General features: G+C 40.2%; 2 protein-coding genes across 2 annotated transcripts; one reads left to right on the top strand and one right to left on the bottom strand.

The window, feature by feature from the left end:
* The first annotated feature begins 577 nt into the window (after positions 1-577).
* LOC122928547 (olfactory receptor 6M1-like) lies at positions 578-1,510 on the top strand. Its single transcript, XM_044281499.1, has one exon. It carries the CDS (start codon positions 578-580, stop codon positions 1,508-1,510), a length of 933 nt encoding a protein of 310 aa, XP_044137434.1.
* A 21,116-nt stretch (positions 1,511-22,626) lies between these two features.
* Positions 22,627-23,574, bottom strand: LOC122928543 (olfactory receptor 6-like). Its single transcript, XM_044281483.1, has one exon. It carries the CDS (start codon positions 23,572-23,574, stop codon positions 22,627-22,629), a length of 948 nt encoding a protein of 315 aa, XP_044137418.1.
* Positions 23,575-23,889: the final 315 nt, after the last annotated feature.

Here is a 23,889-nt window from a genome sequence, read left to right as displayed (position 1 = left end):
ATGCTCGTTTCTCTGCTGACCATAAGTAACTGTCTATATCATATAGTATATAGCTTAGCGCCATATAGTAAATGTTTTCTTTAGACAGTGAACAAGTATATCATTAAACACACCTCTAACAGCTTGATTAAGCTTCTGTAGTGCAGTGGGACAGAATGCAAATACAACATCAATAGTTTATACAGTATATAAAATGCAAAATGAGAACATTTGGGGATATATTAAAACATTGGATGTTAGGAATTAAGCATTATGAAGTATTAATATGTTACCTTTTTTTCTTATCATACAGAAGAGGTTGGAGAGTTAAGATTAAGGTTTGATTTTAGATTTATTTTTAGATTTATTGTAGATGTAAAAGGCAAAGTAAATATGTATGTAAACTGTGCAACTATTTCCTTTACATGAAAGGTACAGTGGAGCTGGACATGTGATCATGATACCATGCTTTATGTAGAGTTTCTTCTACAATAAACTTTTATGCTCTGGTTCAATGCTACACCAGCTTTAATACTAAAAGTACTTAAATACATTTTAAAAAATGTATTCTCTTTTAGATCCAAAGTGAATTTAACTAATGGGAAGCAACAATGAAACATATGTGTCCTTGTTTATAATACTTGGCTTTCCAGGCTTGCAGAGATTAAAGGCTTTCACATTTATCATAGGATTATTTGTGTACATAACAACAATATTTGGAAATGTACTTATCATTTTCATGGTCCGGAAAGACAGTCGACTTCATTTGCCTATGTATTTCTTTCTCGCAAACATCTCTGTGATTGATATTTTCTATACAACAAACATTGTCCCTCAAATGCTTTTAACATTTCTCATAGAAATTTATACAATCTCTTACACTGGATGCATTTCTCAGTTCTTTCTTCATATCTGCCTTGGGTCGGGAGAATGCCTTACTTTAGCCATCATGGCATTTGACCGTTATGTTGCAATTTGCAATCCTTTACATTACCTAAATATCATGAATAACATAGCATGTATTTCCTTAATAGGAGGAATATGGGTTTTGTCTCTTACAGCCAACCTACCACCCCTGGTGTTTCTTTGTCAGATGCATTTCTGTGGCGCCAATACCGTCAACCATTTTTTCTGTGATGCTCCACCCCTGTTAAAGCTTTCCTGCACAAGCACACAACTGGTAGAACGAATCAATTTTGTTGTTGCTGCTAGTATGATTATGAGCTCTTTAACTATGATCATCTTATCTTATTCTATGATAATCAGAAGTGTTATCGCAATTCCAACTACAAAAGGGAAAAAGAAGGCTTTTTCTACTTGTGCTTCTCACCTCACAGTTGTGGGAATTTTCTTTGGCAGTTTGATAGTCATGTATGTGCGACCAAATTATAATAATTCATCAGATTATAACAAAGTTGTGTCCGGCTGCTATACAATGGTTACGCCCATGTTGAATCCTCTTATATATTCTTTAAGGAACAGAGACATGAAAAACGCTATAAAGCACAATTTAATGTGTAAAGCTGGATAAGTGATGTTCACATCTGTATGCTCTCTCCGGGCAGAATGGACGGCACACACTACAAAACATTAAAGTTAATGGACCAACTCACATGTCAATTTTCTTCAAGGGCCATTGAATTGTGCATAATTTTTCTCAGCATTTTGTGCTAGACTTGGCGATGACTGATGCCATGTAGATGAAATAAATATGGTCACAGACAAAACTGATTCCACACGGATGGAAAATCTGTGTATATAGTGGATGGAATGATGATACGTTTTACAACGCTTTTCTGCTAATTTTCCTAAAATTTGTTACTTTCCCTCTCCCTCTATAGATATGTAGTGCCTTGAAAAAGTATTCATAGCCCTTGAACTTTTTCGTATTTTTTTCATATTACACTCACAAATTTACATGTATTTTATTGGGATTTTAAGTTAAGACCAAAACAAAGTCACAAGTACGTATGAAGTGAAAAAAATTAAATTATACATGTTTTAAAAAAAATAAATCAGAAATTAAAATCTGAAAAGTGTGGCATGCATTAGTATTCAGCCCCCTGTACTCTGATACCCACCAAAAAAATCCATTGTGACCAATTGCCTTCAGAAGCAACCTAATTAGTAAATAGATTCCACCTGTGTGTAATTTATTCTCAGTATAACTATAGCTGTACTGTGAAAGCCTCAGAGGTTTCATTAGGAATATAATGCACTGGAAGAGCTGAAGGACCTGTGATGACCTCACAGTCATGTAATCAGTGCTGAAGGCAGTGGTTAAGAAGGACCTGGGATGATGTCACCATCATGTGACCAGTGCAGAAGAGGATGGCACTCAGCAGTGAAGAGGAGAAGTCCTGGGGAAGAAGCTGTGGTGAGGTACGTGACAGTGGTAAGCAAAGGGATAGATTTTCAGTGTGAGAGGAAGAGTAATTCTGGGAGTTGTGGTTATTTAACTGTGACTGTATGTTAGGGCTGAAGAGAGGGATGTTATTTACATGGGACTGTATGTTGGAGTAGGGTGGAGTGATGTTATTTACATGGGACTGTATATTAATGGTGGCTGTGGGAGGGAATGATTTTATTTACATGGGACTGTATGATGATGGCAGCTGTGGGAGGGAGTGATGTTATTTACATGGGACTGTATTATGAGGGCGGCTATTGGAGAGAGTGATGTTATTTACATGGGGCTGTATGTTGAAGGTGGCTGTTGGAGAGAGTGATGTTATTTACATGGGACTGTATGTTGATGGCGGCTGTGGGAGGGAAAGATGTTATTTACATGGGACTGTATGATGATGGCGGATGTGGGAAGAAGTGATGTTATTTACATGGGACTGAATGTTGAGAGGGCAATGCTATTTACAGAAGGCTGCTGGGGGATGGAGTGATGTTGTTTACATGGGATTGTATGTTGATGACTGCTGTGGGAGGGAGCGATTTTATTTACATGGGACTGAATGTTGAGAAAGCGATGTTGCTTACATGGGATTGCATGTTGGAGGCGGCTGGGGAGGGGGTGATATTATTTATATGGGACTGTATGTTAAAGGTAGCTGGGGAGGAGGTAATTTTATTTACATGAGACTGTATATTGGAGGGGCTTAAGGGAGGGAAGTGATGTTATTTACATGGGACTGTATGTTGGAGGGGGCTGGAGAGATGGTGTTATGTTATTTACATGGGACTCTATAGCGGAGGAAGGAAAATAGTGTTATTTACATGGACTGTATGGTGGAGGGGCTGAGGAATTATAATTTCTGAGAATACTAAAGGGAGGAATAAAACTACAGGGGCACTGCAGTGAGCATTATAAATACTGGGGGCACTTCAGGGTGATGATAACTGTAGGGGGCAATATACATTTATTTTAGAGGGCAATATAAATACTGGAACCACTGTAGGGGCATTTTAAATACAGAGGACATTAGGCATTCTAATTACTACTGGGGGCTCTATAGGGCACTGTTACTTATAGATCCACCTTATTTCTAGTAAGAGCACTATGGGTGTCCTTATTACTACTGCGGGGTCTGTAGAGAGCTTGATTACCACTGGGGGAATAATAGAGGGCCTAATTTCTACTGGGGACTCTGTGAGAGCATTATTAATACTGGAGGGCTTTTCTACTAATGGAGCCACACTTGGGGAGCCTTATTACTATTTAGGGTACTGTATGGGGCAGTATTGCTAATGAAGGCATTCTGGAAGGGAATTATTATTGGTGGAACTTTGATTAGCACTCTTGTTATGGGGGGATTATCTGTATGAAACATATTTCTTTCAGGATAGTATTTGAGGGTATTGGGCAGCAGAGCGAGCAGCAGGATAACACTATTGGGAGGTCATGTTGGGAGATTATGATAGAAAGGTAAGGAAGCTAAGATGTCTGAAAGAAGTTGTCCAGACTGAATGGAGAAGATGATGACAGAGAAGATTTATGTCAGAGGAGATGTAGAGAGGTATGTGCTGGATGTGAGAGGTATGTGCTGCTGTATAGCAAATACAGCAAAATGCGGTGTGCAGGGGGAGGGTCGACTTAGAGAATTCTTTGGGGCTGGGACCCTTGCAATGCATCATGGAAAACCAAGGAACAGGGGACAGCCTCCCCTTGTTACACGGAGAAGTGTGGAGAAGTGTAAAGCAGGGTAATAAAAAAATATTCTAAGAGCTGAACATCTCACGGAGCACTGTTTAATCCATCATCTGAAAATAGAAGGAGCATGGCACAACTGACAGCACAGGCAAGGTAAACACTAATTAGAGAACCAACCAAGAGGCCCATGGTCACTCTAGAGGAGCTGCAGAGATCTACAACTCAGGAGGGAGAATCTGTCCACAAGAAAACTGGAAGTCGTGTACTGAAGACTGGCAACAATAAAGCCATTTTTGAAAGCAAGACATAAGAAGTTCCATTTGTAGTTTGTGGAAGAAGGTGCTCTGGTCAAATAAGACCAAAGTTTAACTTTTTGGCCTAAATGCAAACTGCTATGTGTGGTGGAAAACTCACACTGCACATTACACTAAACACACCATCCCCATTGTGAAACATTGTAATGACAGTATCATGCTGTGGGGGTACTTTTTTTCAGCTTGGACAGGAGAACTGGTCAGAGTTGATGGGAATATCAATGGAGATAAATACATGGCAATCCTAGAGGAAAAACTTGTTAGAGGCTGCAAAAGACTTGAGACTGTGGTGGAGGTTCATCTTCCAGCAGGACAATTACCCTAAACATACAGCCAGAGCTACAGTGGAATAGTGTTACAATGGCCTAGTCAAAGTCCAGACCTAAATCCCATTGAGAATCTGTAGCATGACCTTAACATTACTGTTCATAGGCACCATCCAATCTGACTGAGCTTGAGCTTTTTTACAAAGAAGAATGGGCATAAATTTCAGTCTCAAGATGTACAAACTTGGTAAAGACATACCCCAAAAGACTTGCAGCTGTAATTGCAGTGAAAAGGAGGCAGTGGCGTACCTACAATAGAGGCAGACCACGCAGCTGCTATGGGGCCCATGAGGGGGGGGGGGGCGGAGGGGATGGAAGGCCCCGCCCCTAATTACACTAAGATAGCTGCTGTGCTCCACTATCACTTCTCCTGTGCTCAGGGCCCCCCTCCCCTTACATATTTTATCAATCTTCATGCCGGCTCCTGCAGTGACAGACAGTCCCTAGCCAGCCTATGACAGTGCGCTTCTCTCTGTCTGTCTGCCGGGTGTTGAACTGGCCAATCAGCATTTAGCAGCGTTAATAGCCTGCTGCTGATTGGCTAGCCTAGCTCAGTAGAGTAGACAGAGACAGGACTGAGCGGGCGGGATGCTGGACTTGTCTTCACCGGACTGCCTGCCCGGCTCAGTGATTTATAACCACCCAGAGACGAACTCCAATCCCCACAGACTGATAATGTCTCCAGAGAGCGTGCCCTGCACAGTTACGGACAAAGTAAGTGCTGTGCAGCTGTGCACTGTCAAAAGTAAAAAAAAAGTTAATGGGGAAGGGGGGGGGGGGAATCCGGCACACTGCCCTCTACATAGTCTTATCATATAGAGAACAGACTCAGTGTGCCTCAAACAGCCCCCCCCCCATGAACGCTGCTTGCTGTTGATGCTTATATAGACAACGATGCCCCAGCAGCCACCCCCCAATGAACTCTGTTGCATTAGCATTAAGAAGAGTTCATGGAGGGGGGTGCTGTGCAGAGTGGGCATAAGCAGGAGGACCGATGCTATGCAAGCTCCTGCCCTGCGCTCCTTCAGCTCTGCTCTCATATAAATCACTCTTCCTGCCTGTTCCAGGCTGTACATCACTTGCTGCAGCCCTAGTGAAATCTGTACTTCTGTCTACTACTAATGTCCTTTTGGGACTAATTACACCACTTTCACTGCACCTACCTACTTAACTAAGACTTAGCTTTTATTTCATATTATTTAATAATTATGGTGTAGATAACTAATGTTAAAATTCTCAGTGATCACTGGCCATTTATCTATCCCTTTAAATTACCCTGTCAGGACCGTCTGCTGACTGGGTTTGATACACACTTTCACTAACAGGCTGCGCGCTTGCCTGTATTTGTTATTTGTTGAGTGCAATTCATTTTATTTATCTGTAATGGCCTAATGAACAGCTGCCATAAAATTTAGAGCCTCACGCTGCCCCCCGACATGTTTCGCCGTATCACGGCGTCTTCAGGGGTTAGGGCAGAGTGTACGCGTGTCCTCCTTGCGACCAACTTATAAAGCCTTTGTTTGTGACGTCATTATTGGGAGCCTCACTAGGGGGCGTGATGGAAGGTTTCTTTTCCCAAATGCCGATTGGATGTACGCCGTGGTTCGGCTTGTTTTCGTCATACCTACCGCCCCTTGACCTCGGCTATTTCCCTTCAATTGGTCCTCGTCATTCGCAGGCGTCTGTTTACATCATAGCTCCGCCCGTCTGACGTCGGCTGCCTCCTTCCAATTGGTCCACGTCATCAGGTGCTGTCACGCATGCCCAGTTGATGTAATTGCTCTCCGATTTTGAGCTATTGCGCATGCTCGCCGACTTAGTCATCAGCCTTCTCAATACATTGAGCTCGACGCATCTCTGACGCGCATGTTCACGGACTTAGATTCCGGCTATAGTGGTACTTCCATTCTTGTTCTCTCTGGAGGTTCCCTTCAGGAGGTATTTCCTTATACCTATCCCTTAGTATTCTATCCATCTTGGGTTTATCTCTCTACTGGTAGCTACTCCCATGTTTTAATATTTGTGTGTCGCTTTATTTATCTAATATATATTCACACTACCTTCTCTGATGGCCTCATATTTCTTTATTCTTCCTGTTATCTTTTTATATACTGAGGTTACCTGCAGAGAAGGGTCAGGATGAGTGGGAATTATTGACTAGTTTGGGGAATATAGGGGACAGAGGGAGGGGGGGGGGGGGAGGGGGGAGACAGATTTAGTCGCTCCACATCTTTCATCCCATATCTTTGAGTTAATGGGTTACCTGTTAGGGGCATCCCTACACTCCAGCTACATGAATTGATGACTGTATTTGATTAGATATCTTTTGTGGTGTTCTTCATCTATCTCCTTTTAACTTAATTGATCTCATTTTGCTGCTTGTTTTTCCACCTTCAATATTTTCTCTCCCTTTTTATCCCCTTAATGTGATATTATTTTTATTTATATACTTTCCAATGTAAATTCCCTATATTCAATTACCATGAGGTTCCCAAGTGTAGGCTATTTTCTCATATTACGGTTCCATAGTTGAATTTTTATTTTTATTATTTTTATTTTTTAATTTTTTATTATTTTTTATAATTTTTTCACAAGGAGGTTGCTCTATTTTAGTTAAAATATTTTTATCTCATTTTCTACTTCAATTGGTAATTCTTTTGATTTCTTTTATTTTCTTTTTTCTCTTAGATGGGGGTATTCGTAACCTACAGGAAGGACGAGTACGTGAACCCTTCATTTAGCCCTTTTGGGGCTAGACTATTTAGTAAGTATATCCATTTGGTTTCTTCTTGTTGGAGCTTTTTGTCTATATCTCCTTTGCGTGGTCCTGATTTGACTCTCATCAGTCCCCAAAATTTGAAATCCGTGTTATGGCCCCTGTGCTTTTCTCTCATATGTCTGGCCAGGCTGGTGTCCTCTCCAGTGTTGATGCTACTCAGATGCTTTGATATTCTTCTTCTCAGCTCTTGAATTGTCTTCCCGACATACAACTTAGGGCATTCACAGCTAATAACATATACAACCCCCTTTGTCTTACAATTAATGTAGTCCCTGATTTCATAACTTTTTCCATCAACTGGGTTTATGAAGTTTTTAGTGATTTTCATCCGACTACAGAAGGTACAATCTCCACAGGGGTATGATCCATTGTGAGACAGCCACATACTTTTTTTAGTTGTTTGGTGGGGTTGATAGTGACTGTGAACTAGCTTTTCTTTTAGATTTTGTCCTCTCCTAAATGTTATCGCAGGATATTTCGGTATTACTTGTTGTAGGTCTATGTCGGCCTGCAAAATGTGCCAATGTCGTTTCAGAATCCTTTGTATACCACAGTGTTCTGTATCATACGTGCCTATACACCGTATAATCTTCTCTCCCTCTTTTGTTTTTTTATTTGTCAATAGGTCTACTCTTTCTGTTGTTCTAGCTTTATTATAGGCTCGATGCAAGCATTTTTTGGAGTATCCCCTCTCAATAAATCGTAAGTATAAGTTTCTACATTCTTTTTGGAATGCTTCCTCGGTGGAACAGTTCCTCCTGGCTCTAAGATACTGTCCCACCGGGATTCCTTTTTTTAGAGAGTCAGGGTGGAAGCTTTGCCAGTGTAGCAGGCCATTTGTCGATGTTGCTTTCCGATATATTTCGGTTTGGATTCTGCCGTCAGGCTGCAGGTTTATTTTCAAATCCAGAAAATTCAAAGTGCTTTTGTGTATTTCAGCTGTAAACTTCATACCAACCTGATTGTCATTCAGTTGGCTAACAAAGTCATAAAATTGTGCTTCAGTGTCATCCCAAAAAATCAAAATATCATCTATATAACGACCCCAAAATAAAATGTGTTGCGTGTATTTTTCCATAGTGTCCCTAAATACTATGCGATCTTCCCACCACCCTAAAAATAAATTCGCGAAACTTGGTGCACAGATCGTGCCCATCGCGGTGCCAGTGACCTGCAAATAATATTTCCCATTGAACATAAAGTAATTGTGCTCTAACAAAAATGTCAGTAGTGAAATAACAAAATTATTGTGCTCATAATATTGTATTCCCTTTGTGTTCAGGTAGTGTTGTGTTGCCTGTATACCAAGATGATGCTGAATGCTGGTATACAGTGCCTCAACGTCGAGACTTGCTATAAGTGTATGTGAGTTCACCTGAATTTCCTGCAGCCTGACGACAGTATCCTTGGTGTCTCTAAGGTACGAGGGTAGTGTTCTAACAAATGGAGAAATGACCTGCTCCACATATTCACTAATGCCTTCGCATAGGCTTTGGTTGCCAGAGACGATAGGTCTCCCTGGAATTGGTTCCCTTTGTTTATGGACTTTCGGAATAGCATAAAAGGTTGCTACTGTCGGTCGTGGTCTAAACATAACTTTATATTCCTCCTTAGTAATTAGATTACGATCTTTGGCATTTTTGAGAAGTTTTTTTAGCTCTAATACATATTTTTCAGTGGGGTCAGTTCTTAGCTCCCTATAGGTGTTATTTTCATTCAGGAGATCCATTATCATTTGTTCATAATCTTTTCTCTCCAATAGGACAATATTCCCTCCTTTGTCCGAAGGTTTTATGACTAAATTGTCATTATCCATTAGGTCTTTCATAGCTATTTGCTCTTCTGTGGTTAAATTGCTGTGCTTATTTCTCTTAGGGGCTCTGATTTTTTGCAGGTCCCTAGTGACAACGTCTACAAACGTTTGAATGTTTGCATATTTGCCAAACGGGGGGGTAAATCTGGACTTGGGAGTTAGGGTGCTAAATGGTGGACTAGGGGCTACTATTTCCCCTTCTCCTTCTCTCTGTAGTACCGCAAGGGTTTCAACTGCTTCCCTCTCACGGTTTTGTGCATTAATTTCCGCTTGCTCACTGGAATTAAATTCCTTGTGCAGTGCTAGTTTCCTAGCGAATAGGTTGATATCTTTCACCCACAGAAAACAGTTGAAATGTGGTGCTGGGGTAAATGAGAGGCCTTTTTGTATTAGACTGATATGTTCAGTTGTTAGATTTATCCCTGTTTTATTTATAATCTGCATTGCTCTCTCATCCCTTCCATTTAATGCTACACTTGGGTCTACAGTCTCCTCTATTGTCCGTGATGTTTCTATTATCAGCTTTTTTGATTGTAACCCCATTTTACTCTGTCGCGTAACTGCGCTCCCATTCCTAGCCCTAAAAAACCCTCCTGTGTTGCAGTTTGTGGTTGTTGAGCAGCATTTGTTAATAGAGGTAAGGAGGATGATTGTGGATATTGTGGATATTGTGAGTACTGCACTTGCAAATTTTGCCCTTGATCTTGGTTTGTTGTCCATATTGGATTTCCAGTTTGATTTGGATTACTATTGGAAACAACGTTCCTTTGGGAATTTTTCCTCTGTGAGTAGGGTACTTTATTTTTAGGTTTTCGTTTTGTACTCCCCGTTGTTTGGGTGTTATTACTCTCTATCTCAGAGGTTTCTGATTCAGATATATCTGTGTATTCTCTCCAATTCTCCTTTTGTCTAATAGGAAATCGCCCACCTTGTTTCCTGGGATATATATTACCGGTCTCAAAATCTTTTTTGTCTCGATTATACTTCCTATGTTTGCGTTCTTTTATTTCTCCCTGGAGGCTTTCTACGTTTCTTTGCAGTTTTTGTTCGTACTCCACAAATTCTGGTTTAGTTCTAAACGTTTGGATTTCCTGAATTTCTTTTTGTAATTGCGTCGTAATTTTTGCCAGAGACTTTTGTTCGTAATCGAGCAAGTACGCTTGCATCCGTAGCGAGTTATCTGTAAGAAGTATTTCCCAACCTTTTATGAATTCACTGTCCTCCTGATGAGAATTTGGAGTTATGTTAATTCTCATACCTCTATATACGATTTTTTGTTGGATATACGTTTCTAGGCTGGCTGTTTCCCAAACACCTCTAATATATCGTCTGTATGTTTTATTGATTTCTTTAAAGGCCTGAGCAACATCTAAGCAGTCCACTGGTAGACTCTCGGTAGAGAACACTTTCCCTGCCTCTGCCAGAAATGCTTCTGTAGTTGTCGGATTTGAGAGAAAGCCTGCCATTGGTTTCCTCCACACTGATTTAGGGTGTACTGTTGTCCCTCCTGTAGGTTGTCACCCTCAGGTATTGGGAATTTAGTGGGATTTTGACCCTATTTTGAACTACAATAACTGTACTTCCCCTTTAAGAACAAAGATGTGGTGTGTTAATTAACACTTTCTACTACTAATGTCCTTTTGGGACTAATTACACCACTTTCACTGCACCTACCTACTTAACTAAGACTTAGCTTTTATTTCATATTATTTAATAATTATGGTGTAGATAACTAATGTTAAAATTCTCAGTGATCACTGGCCATTTATCTATCCCTTTAAATTACCCTGTCAGGACCGTCTGCTGACTGGGTTTGATACACACTTTCACTAACAGGCTGCGCGCTTGCCTGTATTTGTTATTTGTTGAGTGCAATTCATTTTATTTATCTGTAATGGCCTAATGAACAGCTGCCATAAAATTTAGAGCCTCACGCTGCCCCCCGACATGTTTCGCCGTATCACGGCGTCTTCAGGGGTTAGGGCAGAGTGTACGCGTGTCCTCCTTGCGACCAACTTATAAAGCCTTTGTTTGTGACGTCATTATTGGGAGCCTCACTAGGGGGCGTGATGGAAGGTTTCTTTTCCCAAATGCCGATTGGATGTACGCCGTGGTTCGGCTTGTTTTCGTCATACCTACCGCCCCTTGACCTCGGCTATTTCCCTTCAATTGGTCCTCGTCATTCGCAGGCGTCTGTTTACATCATAGCTCCGCCCGTCTGACGTCGGCTGCCTCCTTCCAATTGGTCCACGTCATCAGGTGCTGTCACGCATGCCCAGTTGATGTAATTGCTCTCCGATTTTGAGCTATTGCGCATGCTCGCCGACTTAGTCATCAGCCTTCTCAATACATTGAGCTCGACGCATCTCTGACGCGCATGTTCACGGACTTAGATTCCGGCTATAGTGGTACTTCCATTCTTGTTCTCTCTGGAGGTTCCCTTCAGGAGGTATTTCCTTATACCTATCCCTTAGTATTCTATCCATCTTGGGTTTATCTCTCTACTGGTAGCTACTCCCATGTTTTAATATTTGTGTGTCGCTTTATTTATCTAATATATATTCACACTACCTTCTCTGATGGCCTCATATTTCTTTATTCTTCCTGTTATCTTTTTATATACTGAGGTTACCTGCAGAGAAGGGTCAGGATGAGTGGGAATTATTGACTAGTTTGGGGAATATAGGGGACAGAGGGAGGGGGGGGAGGGGGGAGACAGATTTAGTCGCTCCACATCTTTCATCCCATATCTTTGAGTTAATGGGTTACCTGTTAGGGGCATCCCTACACTCCAGCTACATGAATTGATGACTGTATTCGATTAGATATCTTTTGTGGTGTTCTTCATCTATCTCCTTTTAACTTAATTGATCTCATTTTGCTGCTTGTTTTTCCACCTTCAATATTTTCTCTCCCTTTTTATCCCCTTAATGTGATATTATTTTTATTTATATACTTTCCAATGTAAATTCCCTATATTCAATTATCATGAGGTTCCCAAGTGTAGGCTATTTTCTCATATTACGGTTCCATAGTTGAATTTTTATTTTTATTATTTTTATTTTTTAATTTTTTATTATTTTTTATAATTTTTTCACAAGGAGGTTGCTCTATTTTAGTTAAAATATTTTTATCTCATTTTCTACTTCAATTGGTAATTATTTTGATTTCTTTTATTTTCTTTTTTCTCTTAGATGGGGGTATTCGTAACCTACAGGAAGGACGAGTACGTGAACCCTTCATTTAGCCCTTTTGGGGCTAGACTATTTAGTAAGTATATCCATTTGGTTTCTTCTTGTTGGAGCTTTTTGTCTATATCTCCTTTGCGTGGTCCTGATTTGACTCTCATCAGTCCCCAAAATTTAGCTCAAAATCGGAGCTCAAAATCGGAGAGCAATTACATCAACTGGGCATGCGTGACAGCACCTGATGACGTGGACCAATTGGAAGGAGGCAGCCGACGTCAGACGGGCGGAGCTATGATGTAAACAGACGCCTGCGAATGACGAGGACCAATTGAAGGGAAATAGCCGAGGTCAAGGGGCGGTAGGTATGACGAAAACAAGCCGAACCACGGCGTACATCCAATCGGCATTTGGGAAAAGAAACCTTCCATCACGCCCCCTAGTGAGGCTCCCAATAATGACGTCACAAACAAAGGCTTTATAAGTTGGTCGCAAGGAGGACACGCGTACACTCTGCCCTAACCCCTGAAGACGCCGTGATACGGCGAAACATGTCGGGGGGCAGCGTGAGGCTCTAAATTTTATGGCAGCTGTTCATTAGGCCATTACAGATAAATAAAATGAATTGCACTCAACAAATAACAAATACAGGCAAGCGCGCAGCCTGTTAGTGAAAGTGTGTATCAAACCCAGTCAGCAGACGGTCCTGACAGGGTAATTTAAAGGGATAGATAAATGGCCAGTGATCACTGAGAATTTTAACATTAGTTATCTACACCATAATTATTAAATAATATGAAATAAAAGCTAAGTCTTAGTTAAGTAGGTAGGTGCAGTGAAAGTGGTGTAATTAGTCCCAAAAGGACATTAGTAGTAGAAAGTGTTAATTAACACACCACATCTCTGTTCTTAAAGGGGAAGTACAGTTATTGTAGTTCAAAATAGGGTCAAAATCCCACTAAATTCCCAATACCTGAGGGTGACAACCTACAGGAGGGACAACAGTACACCCTAAATCAGTGTGGAGGAAACCAATGGCAGGCTTTCTCTCAAATCCGACAACTACAGAAGCATTTCTGGCAGAGGCAGGGAAAGTGTTCTCTACCGAGAGTCTACCAGTGGACTGCTTAGATGTTGCTCAGGCCTTTAAAGAAATCAATAAAACATACAGACGATATATTAGAGGTGTTTGGGAAACAGCCAGCCTAGAAACGTATATCCAACAAAAAATCGTATATAGAGGTATGAGAATTAACATAACTCCAAATTCTCATCAGGAGGACAGTGAATTCATAAAAGGTTGGGAAATACTTCTTACAGATAACTCGCTACGGATGCAAGCGTACTTGCTCGATTACGAACAAAAGTCTCTGGCAAAAATTACGACGCAATTACAAAAAGAAATTCAGGAAATCCAAACGTTTAGAACTAAACCAGAATTTGTGGAGTACGAACAAAAACTGCAAAGAAACGTAGAAAGCCTCCAGGGAGAAATAAAAGAACGCAAACATAGGAAGTATAATCGAGACAAAAAAGATTTTGAGACCGGTAATATATATCCCAGGAAACAAGGTGGGCGATTTCCTATTAGACAAAAGGAGAATTGGAGAGAATACACAGATATATCTGAATCAGAAACCTCTGAGATAGAGAGTAATAACACCCAAACAACGGGGAGTACAAAACGAAAACCTAAAAATAAAGTACCCTACTCACAGAGGAAAAATTCCCAAAGGAACGTTGTTTCCAATAGTAATCCAAATCAAACTGGAAATCCAATATGGACAACAAACCAAGATCAAGGGCAAAATTTGCAAGTGCAGTACTCACAATATCCACAATATCCACAATCATCCTCCTTACCTCTATTAACAAATGCTGCTCAACAACCACAAACTGCAACACAGGAGGGTTTTTTAGGGCTAGGAATGGGAGCGCAGTTACGCGACAGAGTAAAATGGGGTTACAATCAAAAAATCTGATAATAGAAACATCACGGACAATAGAGGAGACTGTAGACCCAAGTGTAGCATTAAATGGAAGGGATGAGAGAGCAATGCAGATTATAAATAAAACGAAGATAAATCTAACAACTGAACATATCAGTCTAATACAAAAAGGCCTCTCATTTACCCCAGCACCACATTTCAACTGTTTTCTGTGGGTGAAAGATATCAACCTATTCGCTAGGAAACTAGCACTGCACAAGGAATTTAATTCCAGTGAGCAAGCGGAAATTAATGCACAAAACCGTGAGAGGGAAGCAGTTGAAACCCTTGAGGTACTACAGAGAGAAGGAGAAGGGGAAATAGTAGCCCCCTAGTCCACCATTTAGCACCCTAACTCCCAAGTCCAGATTTACCCCCCCGTTGGTAAATATGCAAACATTCAAACGTTTGTAGACGTTGTCACTAGGGACCTGCAAAAAATCAGAGCCCCTAAGAGAAATAAGCACAGCAATTTAACCACAGAAGAGCAAATAGCTATGAAAGACCTAATGGATAATGACAATTTAGTCATAAAACCTTCGGACAAAGGAGGGAATATTGTCCTATTGGAGAGAAAAGATTATGAACAAATGATAATGGATCTCCTGAATGAAAATAACACCTATAGGGAGCTAAGAACTGACCCCACTGAAAAATATGTACTAGAGCTAAAAAAACTTCTCAAAAATGCCAAAGATCGTAATCTAATTACTAAGGAGGAGTATAAAGTTATGTTTAGACCACGACCGACAGTAGCAACCTTTTATGCTATTCCGAAAGTCCATAAACAAAGGGTACCAATTCCAGGGAGACCTATCGTCTCTGGCAACCAAAGCCTATGCGAAGGCATTAGTGAATATGTGGAGCAGGTCATTTCTCCATTTGTTAGAACACTACCCTCGTACCTTAGAGACACCAAGGATACTGTCGTCAGGCTGCAGGAAATTCAGGTGAACTCACATACACTTATAGCAAGTCTCTGATGTTGAGGCACTGTATACCAGCATTCAGCATCATCCTTGGTATACAGGCAACACAACACTACCTTGAACACAAAGGGAATACAATATTATGAGCACAATAATTTTGTTATTTCACTACTGACATTTTTGTTAGAGCACAATTACTTTATGTTCAATGGGAAATATTATTTGCAGGTCACTGGCACCGCGATGGGCACGATCTGTGCACCAAGTTTCGCGAATTTATTTTTAGGGTGGTGGGAAGATCGCATAGTATTTAGGGACACTATGGAAAAATACACGCAACACATTTTATTTTGGGGTCGTTATATAGATGATATTTTGATTTTTTGGGATGACACTGAGGCACAATTTTATGACTTTGTTAGCCAACTGAATGACAATCAGATTGGTATGAAGTTTACAGCTGAAATACACAAAAGCACTTTGAATTTTCTGGATTTGAAAATAAACCTGCAGCCTGACGGCAGAATCCAAACCGAAATATATCGGAAAGTAACATCGACAAATGGCCTACTACACTGGCAAAGCTTCCACCCTGACTCTCTAAAAAAAGGAATCCCGGTGGGACAGTATCTTAGAGCCAGGAGGAACTGTTCCACCGAGGAAGCATTCCAAAAAGAATGTAGAAACTTATACTTACGATTTATTGAGAGGGGATACTCCAAAAAATGCTTGCATCGAGCCTATAATAAAGCTAGAACAACAGAAAGAGTAGACCTATTGACAAATAAAAAAACAAAAGAGGGAGAGAAGATTATACGGTGTATAGGCACGTATGATACAGAACACATGTGGTATACAAAGGATTCTGAAACGACATTGGCACATCTTGCAGGCCGACTATAGACCTACAACAAGTAATACCGAAATATCCTGCGATAACATTTAGGAGAGGACAAAATCTAAAAGAAAAGCTAGTTCACAGTCACTATCAACCCCACCAAACAACTAAAAAAAGTACTGTGGCTGTCTCACAATGGATCATACCCTTGTGGAGATTGTACCTTCTGTAGTCGGATGAAAATCACTAAAAACTTCATAAACCCAGTAGATGGAAAAAGTTATGAAGTCAGGGACTACATTAATTGTAAGACAAAGGGGGTTGTATATGTTATTAGCTGTGAATGCCCTAAGTTGTATGTCGGGAAGACAATTCAAGAGCTTGAGAAGAAGAATATCAAAGCATCTGAGTAGCATCAACACTGGAGAGGACACCAGCCTGGCCAGACATATGAGAGAAAAGCACAGGGGCCATAACACCGATTTCAAATTTTGGGGACTGATGAGAGTCAAATCAGGACCACGCAAAGGAGATATAGACAAAAAGCTCCAACAAGAAGAAACCAAATGGATATACTTACTAAATAGTCTAGCCCCAAAAGGGCTAAATGAAGGGTTCACGTACTCGTCCTTCCTGTAGGTTACGAATACCCCCATCTAAGAGAAAAAAGAAAATAAAAGAAATCAAAATAATTACCAATTGAAGTAGAAAATGAGATAAAAATATTTTAACTAAAATAGAGCAACCTCCTTGTGAAAAAATTATAAAAAATAATAAAAATTAAAAATAAAAATAATAAAAATAAAAATTCAACTATGGAACCGTAATATGAGAAAATAGCCTACACTTGGGAACCTCATGATAATTGAATATAGGGAATTTACATTGGAAAGTATATAAATAAAAATAATATCACATTAAGGGGATAAAAAGGGAGAGAAAATATTGAAGGTGGAAAAACAAGCAGCAAAATGAGTTGTTTTTTGTCTCCAATTAAGTTAAAAGGAGATAGATGAAGAACACCACAAAAGATATCTAATCGAATACAGTCATCAATTCATGTAGCTGGAGTGTAGGGATGCCCCTAACAGGTAACTCATTAACTCAAAGATATGGGATGAAAGATGTGGAGCGACTAAATCTGTCTCCTTCCTCCCCCCCCCCCTCCCCCTGTCCCCATATCCCGTGATAGCACCCTATATTCCCCAAACTAGTCAATAATTCCCACTCATCTTGACCCTTCCTCTGCAGGTAACCTCAATATATAAAAAGATAACAGGAAGAATAAAGAAATATGAGGCCATCAGAGAAGGTAGTGTGAATATATATTAGATAAATAAAGCGATACACAAATATTATAACAGTGGGAGTAGCTACCAGTAGAGAGATAAACCCAAGATGGATAGAATACTAAGGGATAGGTATAAGGAAATACCTCCTGAAGGGAACCTCCAGAGAGAACAAGAATGGAAGTACCATCACAGCCGGAATCTAAGTCCGTGAACATGCGCGTCAGAGATGCGTCGAGCTCAATGTATTGAGAAGGCTGATGACTAAGTCGGCGAGCATGCGCAATAGCTCAAAATCGGAGAGCAATTACATCAACTGGGCATGCGTGACAGCACCTGATGACGTGGACCAATTGGAAGGAGGCAGCCGACGTCAGACGGGCGGAGCTATGATGTAAACAGACGCCTGCGAATGACGAGGACCAATTGAAGGGAAATAGCCGAGGTCAAGGGGCGGTAGGTATGACGAAAAGCAAGCCGAACCACGGCGTACATCCAATCGGCATTTGGGAAAAGAAACCTTCCATCACGCCCCCTAGTGAGGCTCCCAATAATGATGTCACAAACAAAGGCTTTATAAGTTGGTCGCAAGGAGGACACGCGTACACTCTGCCCTAACCCCTGAAGACGCCATGATACGGCGAAACATGTCGGGGGGCAGCGTGAGGCTCTAAATTTTATGGCAGCTGTTCATTAGGCCATTACAGATAAATAAAATGAATTGCACTCAACAAATAACAAATACAGGCAAGCGCGCAGCCTGTTAGTGAAAGTGTGTATCAAACCCAGTCAGCAGACGGTCCTGACAGGGTAATTTAAAGGGATAGATAAATGGCCAGTGATCACTGAGAATTTTAACATTAGTTATCTACACCATAATTATTAAATAATATGAAATAAAAGCTAAGTCTTAGTTAAGTAGGTAGGTGCAGTGAAAGTGGTGTAATTAGTCCCAAAAGGACATTAGTAGTAGAAAGTGTTAATTAACACACCACATCTCTGTTCTTAAAGGGGAAGTACAGTTATTGTATCTGTACTTCTGTACACCACTGTCATATCAGCGGTGTACGAAAGTATGGGAGAAAGTAATCTTATGGCGCTTATAATAGGTTCTAATAAACTTCATTTAGTTTATGTGTACTTTAAGTTAGGGATGTCCAACCTGCGTTCCTACAGCTGTTGCATGATGGAAGTTGTAGTTTTGCAGTAGCTGGACGGCTGCAGGTTGGACATCCCTGCTTTAAAGGGTTATTCAGGTTCTTTCAAGTTATCCCCTATCCACGAAAATGGAGGCCCTGTACTCTCTGAAGCCTGAAATGAAATGAGGGGCCAGTTGCACATGTGCACGGCCGTTCTATAAATTTCTATGGGAATTCCGGAGATATTTGAGCAGTGTACACATCCTGTGGATAGGGAATAGTTTGAAACGAGAATACCCCTTTAAGGATTTATATTGTCAGTAGTAGGCTACCATGTCTACTTCAAAATACGTTAATAATTTCCAGAGCAAAACCTTACGGGAAAATATTATTTTAGTTAGTTTTTAAGTAATTTATCCCTAACGGTTTAATTAGTAGTGGAATGGGCCACAGGTGGGTAGTGGGTGGGGTTAAGGGGGCCCAATTCAGATTTTTGCTATGGGGCCCAATGATTTCTATGTACGCCCCTGAAGGGAGGCTAAATACAAATGCACGCCACACTATCCAGATTTTTATTAGTGGAATTCCATCCACATTTCAGGAAAAATTTTATTTGACACAAATCTGAATTTCCTTGCGCTTTGTGGTAATGGATATAATTTTTTTTCTAAAATGGCTACTGCATGTGTTATCAATTGAAAGCAAGAAGTCCGGGAATGAGGGATCACCCATAATGCCTTGCAGCCAGCCAATCAGCAGATAGCCAGTCCTATAGTCAGTCCTGCCATTTTACAGTGAACTAAGCATAGGGAGAGATGTGTCAAGTGCTCGAGAAAGTGTTTTTACAAAACTTTTAGTAATATAATTTGGGATAGGGACAGTGCAGGAGCAGTGTAGGGAGATTGTTGGGAGAGTTTTCAGACACTGTAGGCATAGGGAGAGCATAGGGAGACTGTAGCACAGTGTAGGCTCTGCAAGCTGAAGGGATAAATAGGAGAGAGAGTACAGTTTACATCAATCCCCTGTGATGGGCACAGATAATTAATTGAATGGTATTCATCTTGTTTAATAGATAAGCAATTCAATTATGTCTTGATTCTCAAACTGGGGTGAGTAAGCTGTCTATTATAACTGTTATTGGGGTACTCACCGTGTTTATTAGATAGGAAATTCTATTACACATTTATTCTCATATTGGGGTGAATGACCTGTGTAATATAACTGTTATTGGGGTGTCTGCCTTGTGTCATACATAAACAATTCCCTTAGGTCTTGATTCTCATAATGGAGTGAATAAACAATATAATATAAGTGTAATTGGGGAGTCCACCTTGTTTCATAGATAAACAATTCCATTAGGCCTCGATTGTCATACTGGGATGAATAAGCTGCCTAATTCTATTGTTATTGGGGTGTCCACCTTGTTTCATAGATAATGAATTCTATTACACCTTCATTTTCATATTGGGGTGAAATACCTGTGTAATTGAACTCTTTTTGGGGTGTCCACACTGACATTAAATAACAGATTTTACATATACAGTTACTGTTACTGTACTGTACAGTAAGTTCAAGAAAGAAGTGCCAGGGCCCTCCAAAGAAATGGGCAGTGACAAAAATGAAGTAGCAGCAGAAGGGGTGGTGGTAGCAGCAGACACAGAAACAGGCCGGAGCTTCCACTGTCATCCAGCAGTTGTGTTTTGATGACAAATCCCACTGTCCTGGAATGGATGACGGTCTCAACTGAAATCAGACACCCACAGCCAGGAGTCTGTGGGTTTCTCTGACACCACACTTAGTTGGCATGGCTCAGGAACAAGCTCTGTGCCCTCACCTTTTTTTTCTGCTCCTTCTGATCAGGAAGTATTGTATGCTGCCGGCTCTGCTCCACTTTTCAGCAAGTATGAGCTTATTGAGGACAGTCAGCAGCTACTGCCCAGCCCATATTTGGAGGGGAGGTCCATTGCTTTCTCCTTTAGGAGTGAAAGTAGCGATGTTGCAAGTCACATGCGAGCGGTTAGGGACACGACCATGAGACTGGTGATGGTGATATAAATTCTATTACTTTCCTAGTTAGTGAGAAGAACCTCTCGGCTACTTATATGTTGCCACAGATATTGTACACACTGAGAGCCATTCCCATATCCTTGCCGAATAGATATTTCTCAGAATTCCGCAGCCTCTTTACTAACTTTCTCTGGTCCAACAGACGACTGCCCCTAGCTTACTATAAAGGGTACTGTCCCTTCCTGATTTACAGACCTAGTTACATGCCATTTAGTTGGTGAGATGGATTGATCTAGCCTGAGCTGACACCTCTTAACTCTACATTGATAGAGAAAATTCTCATGGGAGAAGACTCATTGCACCTCCTATGGGTTAAACCTACTGTGGAGTAGTGCATAAGAATGATCTGATCAGTGACCTTAAATGCAGTATGATTTTCTATTGTATTTGAACACCAGCCCAGCTATGGAAATGGGCATACTATCCTCTCTGGACTCTCTATCCGCTCAGCTCTGTTACCAGAATTTTAAGCATCAGGGTGCACCCACTCAGTTTTACTCCCTAAGTGATCAGTGTGGCCGAATTGTTGCAAGCAGAGGACATGCCACCTTACCTGCACTTATTGGTGAAAGAGTCCTCAAACTTGTCACCTTATATATTGTTATTAGTAGATCTTGAAGTCACCTGTAGAACATTCAAGAAAGCAGCACCTAAGCCCTAGACTGACCCCATCTTGTTTGAGAACTATGTTCTTTTACCAACAACACCACCTAAATGCTTCTCTTTCCTTTACAACCACCTTATATCTACTCATTGTACTGAGCAACCCCCATACCTGAGGACGTGGGAGAGGGAACTGCAGATCACCTTGAAAGAGGAGGAGGTCAAATTCATACTAACCCAGTCACATGGCTTCTCCAGGAATATAAGATTCCAACAAAAATAGGACTCCAAATTTCTTTTACAAGGCACACTTAATACCTTCTCACCTGTGGTGGAGATGCCATGGTGAGTCAAGTATGATATCCCATATTTGGTGGTCATTCCCACTGCTGACCACATTTTGGGACGGTGTTGGTGCACTCATGAATGAGATATGTAAAATGCTAATTACCCTCATTGCACCCTTAGTTCTTTTATGGCAGCCGCAACAAGCGTTTACCCCTTCACCCACCAATTTAGCTACGTTAATGGATAGCGGCGGCCATATATATTATCTCAACAAAGTGGAGGGACACAGACCCCCCAACTATTTCAGCTTGTTTAGATAACCTACATCAAATCTGATTAATGGAGGGACTGAAAGTATGATAACAGTGGCTGGACCACCATAGAGAGTCCCCATGTAACTGAGAGAAGGGTACTGGAGCAGTATTTGGGTTTGGCCCTTCCTTAGTTTCCTTCTCCCCTTGATTATACTATGCTTGTAATTCCTTTAACTTTTGTTTTATTTTTCATTGTTGATATTTGTTGTTGGAACACCTGAGACCCACATGGTTTACCTCTCTTTTCTATATTGAAATGATTTCCATATAACTAGTAATAATCCATTACCTTTATCCTTTTCTAGGTCAAATATAATAATATTACCATGTTTCCAGTAAAATATAAGGATACACAAGTTATTTGCATGGAACAATGTGAGCAAGTTCTAAAAGTAGAATTGTAGTTAGAAAACTGGACATAGATATTTGAGGACCTTTGTAAAGGAAGTAAGGAAGAAACTATAGCTAATATAATATCATCCAAAATAGATAAAATGTATACAAATATATAAACTGAATGTGTTGGAGATTTAAGTTATCGAACAATGATGCATGTGTAATGGAAATAGATCTCCAGCCTGTCAAGTTAATGTTTACATTGTCTATAAGATAGGATTAGTAAACCTGCCACGATATGTCTCAAAGAATGAGATTATAATGTCTACTTTGTAGACTAATAATAAGATTTATAAAATAATTTGACTAAAGCTAAACGTTTTTTGACTGACTCTTTCACTTCTTTGTTCCGCAAACAGTATATAATGGGGTTAAGAATGGGTGTAACCACAACATAAAAGACTGATACCACCCGATTAAGAGTGAATGTAAATCCCACTTTTGGTCTTACATACATAAAAATAACAGTACTGTAGTAGATAAGAACAACTGTTAAATGAGACCCACATGTCGAGAAAGCTTTTTTTCTACCTTCAGTTGTAGGAATTTTAAGAACTGTTACAATAATATACACATAACAAAAAAGCGTTACTGTAAATGATGTTACAATTACTAAAGAAGCACATAAAAAATCTAAAAGATCATTTAAGGAAGTATCCACACAGGAAATCTTCAGAAGTGGAGGTGCATCACAGAAGAAATGGTTAACGATATTACTGCAAAATGGAAGCTGTGAGATAAGCAAAATTGGCGGAAAAGTTGTAGCAAAACCAACAATCCAGGAAGATTTGCTTAGATTACGACACAAGGATATAGTCATAAGAGATGGATATTGCAAAGGATAACAGATTGCCAAATAACGGTCTAAAGCCATAACACCAAGTAGAAAACATTCTGTGGAACTTAGGAAGAAGAAAAAGAACAACTGAGTTATACAGCCAGTAAATGAAATAAATCGTCCATGGAAAGTGATTGTTGATAAAATCTTGGGGACTGTCACATTTATATAACAGACTTCAAGAAACGCAAAACAGCGGAGATAAAAATACATAGGTGTTTGAAGACAATGTTCTAGCCGTGTAATTATGATTATTATTATGTTGCTGAAAATAGTTAATAAATAAGAAGCCAGAAGTAATGTAAAAAAGAGGTTCTGAAGACAGAAAGATCCAGGAAACCCAACAATTATGAATCCCATCTTTAGGCTTTCATTATTTGTCGCCATCTTCCCTTTTGACTATAAAAAAGAAGGTCATGAATTTTAATACACACTTTTGTAGGTCCACTTAGAATTAGTAGCATCTTGCCTAGTATGTCGGTCAATATGGCGGATGATGAACAAAATATTGATGCTAGCTGCCCACAATTTCCTATAGTATTGGCTGTAGGACAGATCATGTTCATGCAAAATGTAACATTTCCTTCCAACATAGAAAGAAGCATAGCCAACAGAAGAAAAAAACTTAAAGAGGACCTTTCACCGATCCTGACATTGTGAACTAAGTATACAGACATGGAGAGCGGCGCCCGGGGATCTCAC

This window comes from Bufo gargarizans, chromosome 1 (assembly GCF_014858855.1).
Source record: "Bufo gargarizans isolate SCDJY-AF-19 chromosome 1, ASM1485885v1, whole genome shotgun sequence".
NCBI lineage: Eukaryota > Metazoa > Chordata > Amphibia > Anura > Bufonidae > Bufo > Bufo gargarizans.
This window is presented reverse-complemented; position numbering and strand designations above follow the sequence as displayed.

Coding starts and splice junctions, on each gene's coding strand:
- LOC122928543 (XM_044281483.1), bottom strand. CDS start 23,574: ATGGCGACAAATAATGAAAGCCTAAAGATGGGATTCATAATTGTTGGG.
- LOC122928547 (XM_044281499.1), top strand. CDS start 578: ATGGGAAGCAACAATGAAACATATGTGTCCTTGTTTATAATACTTGGC.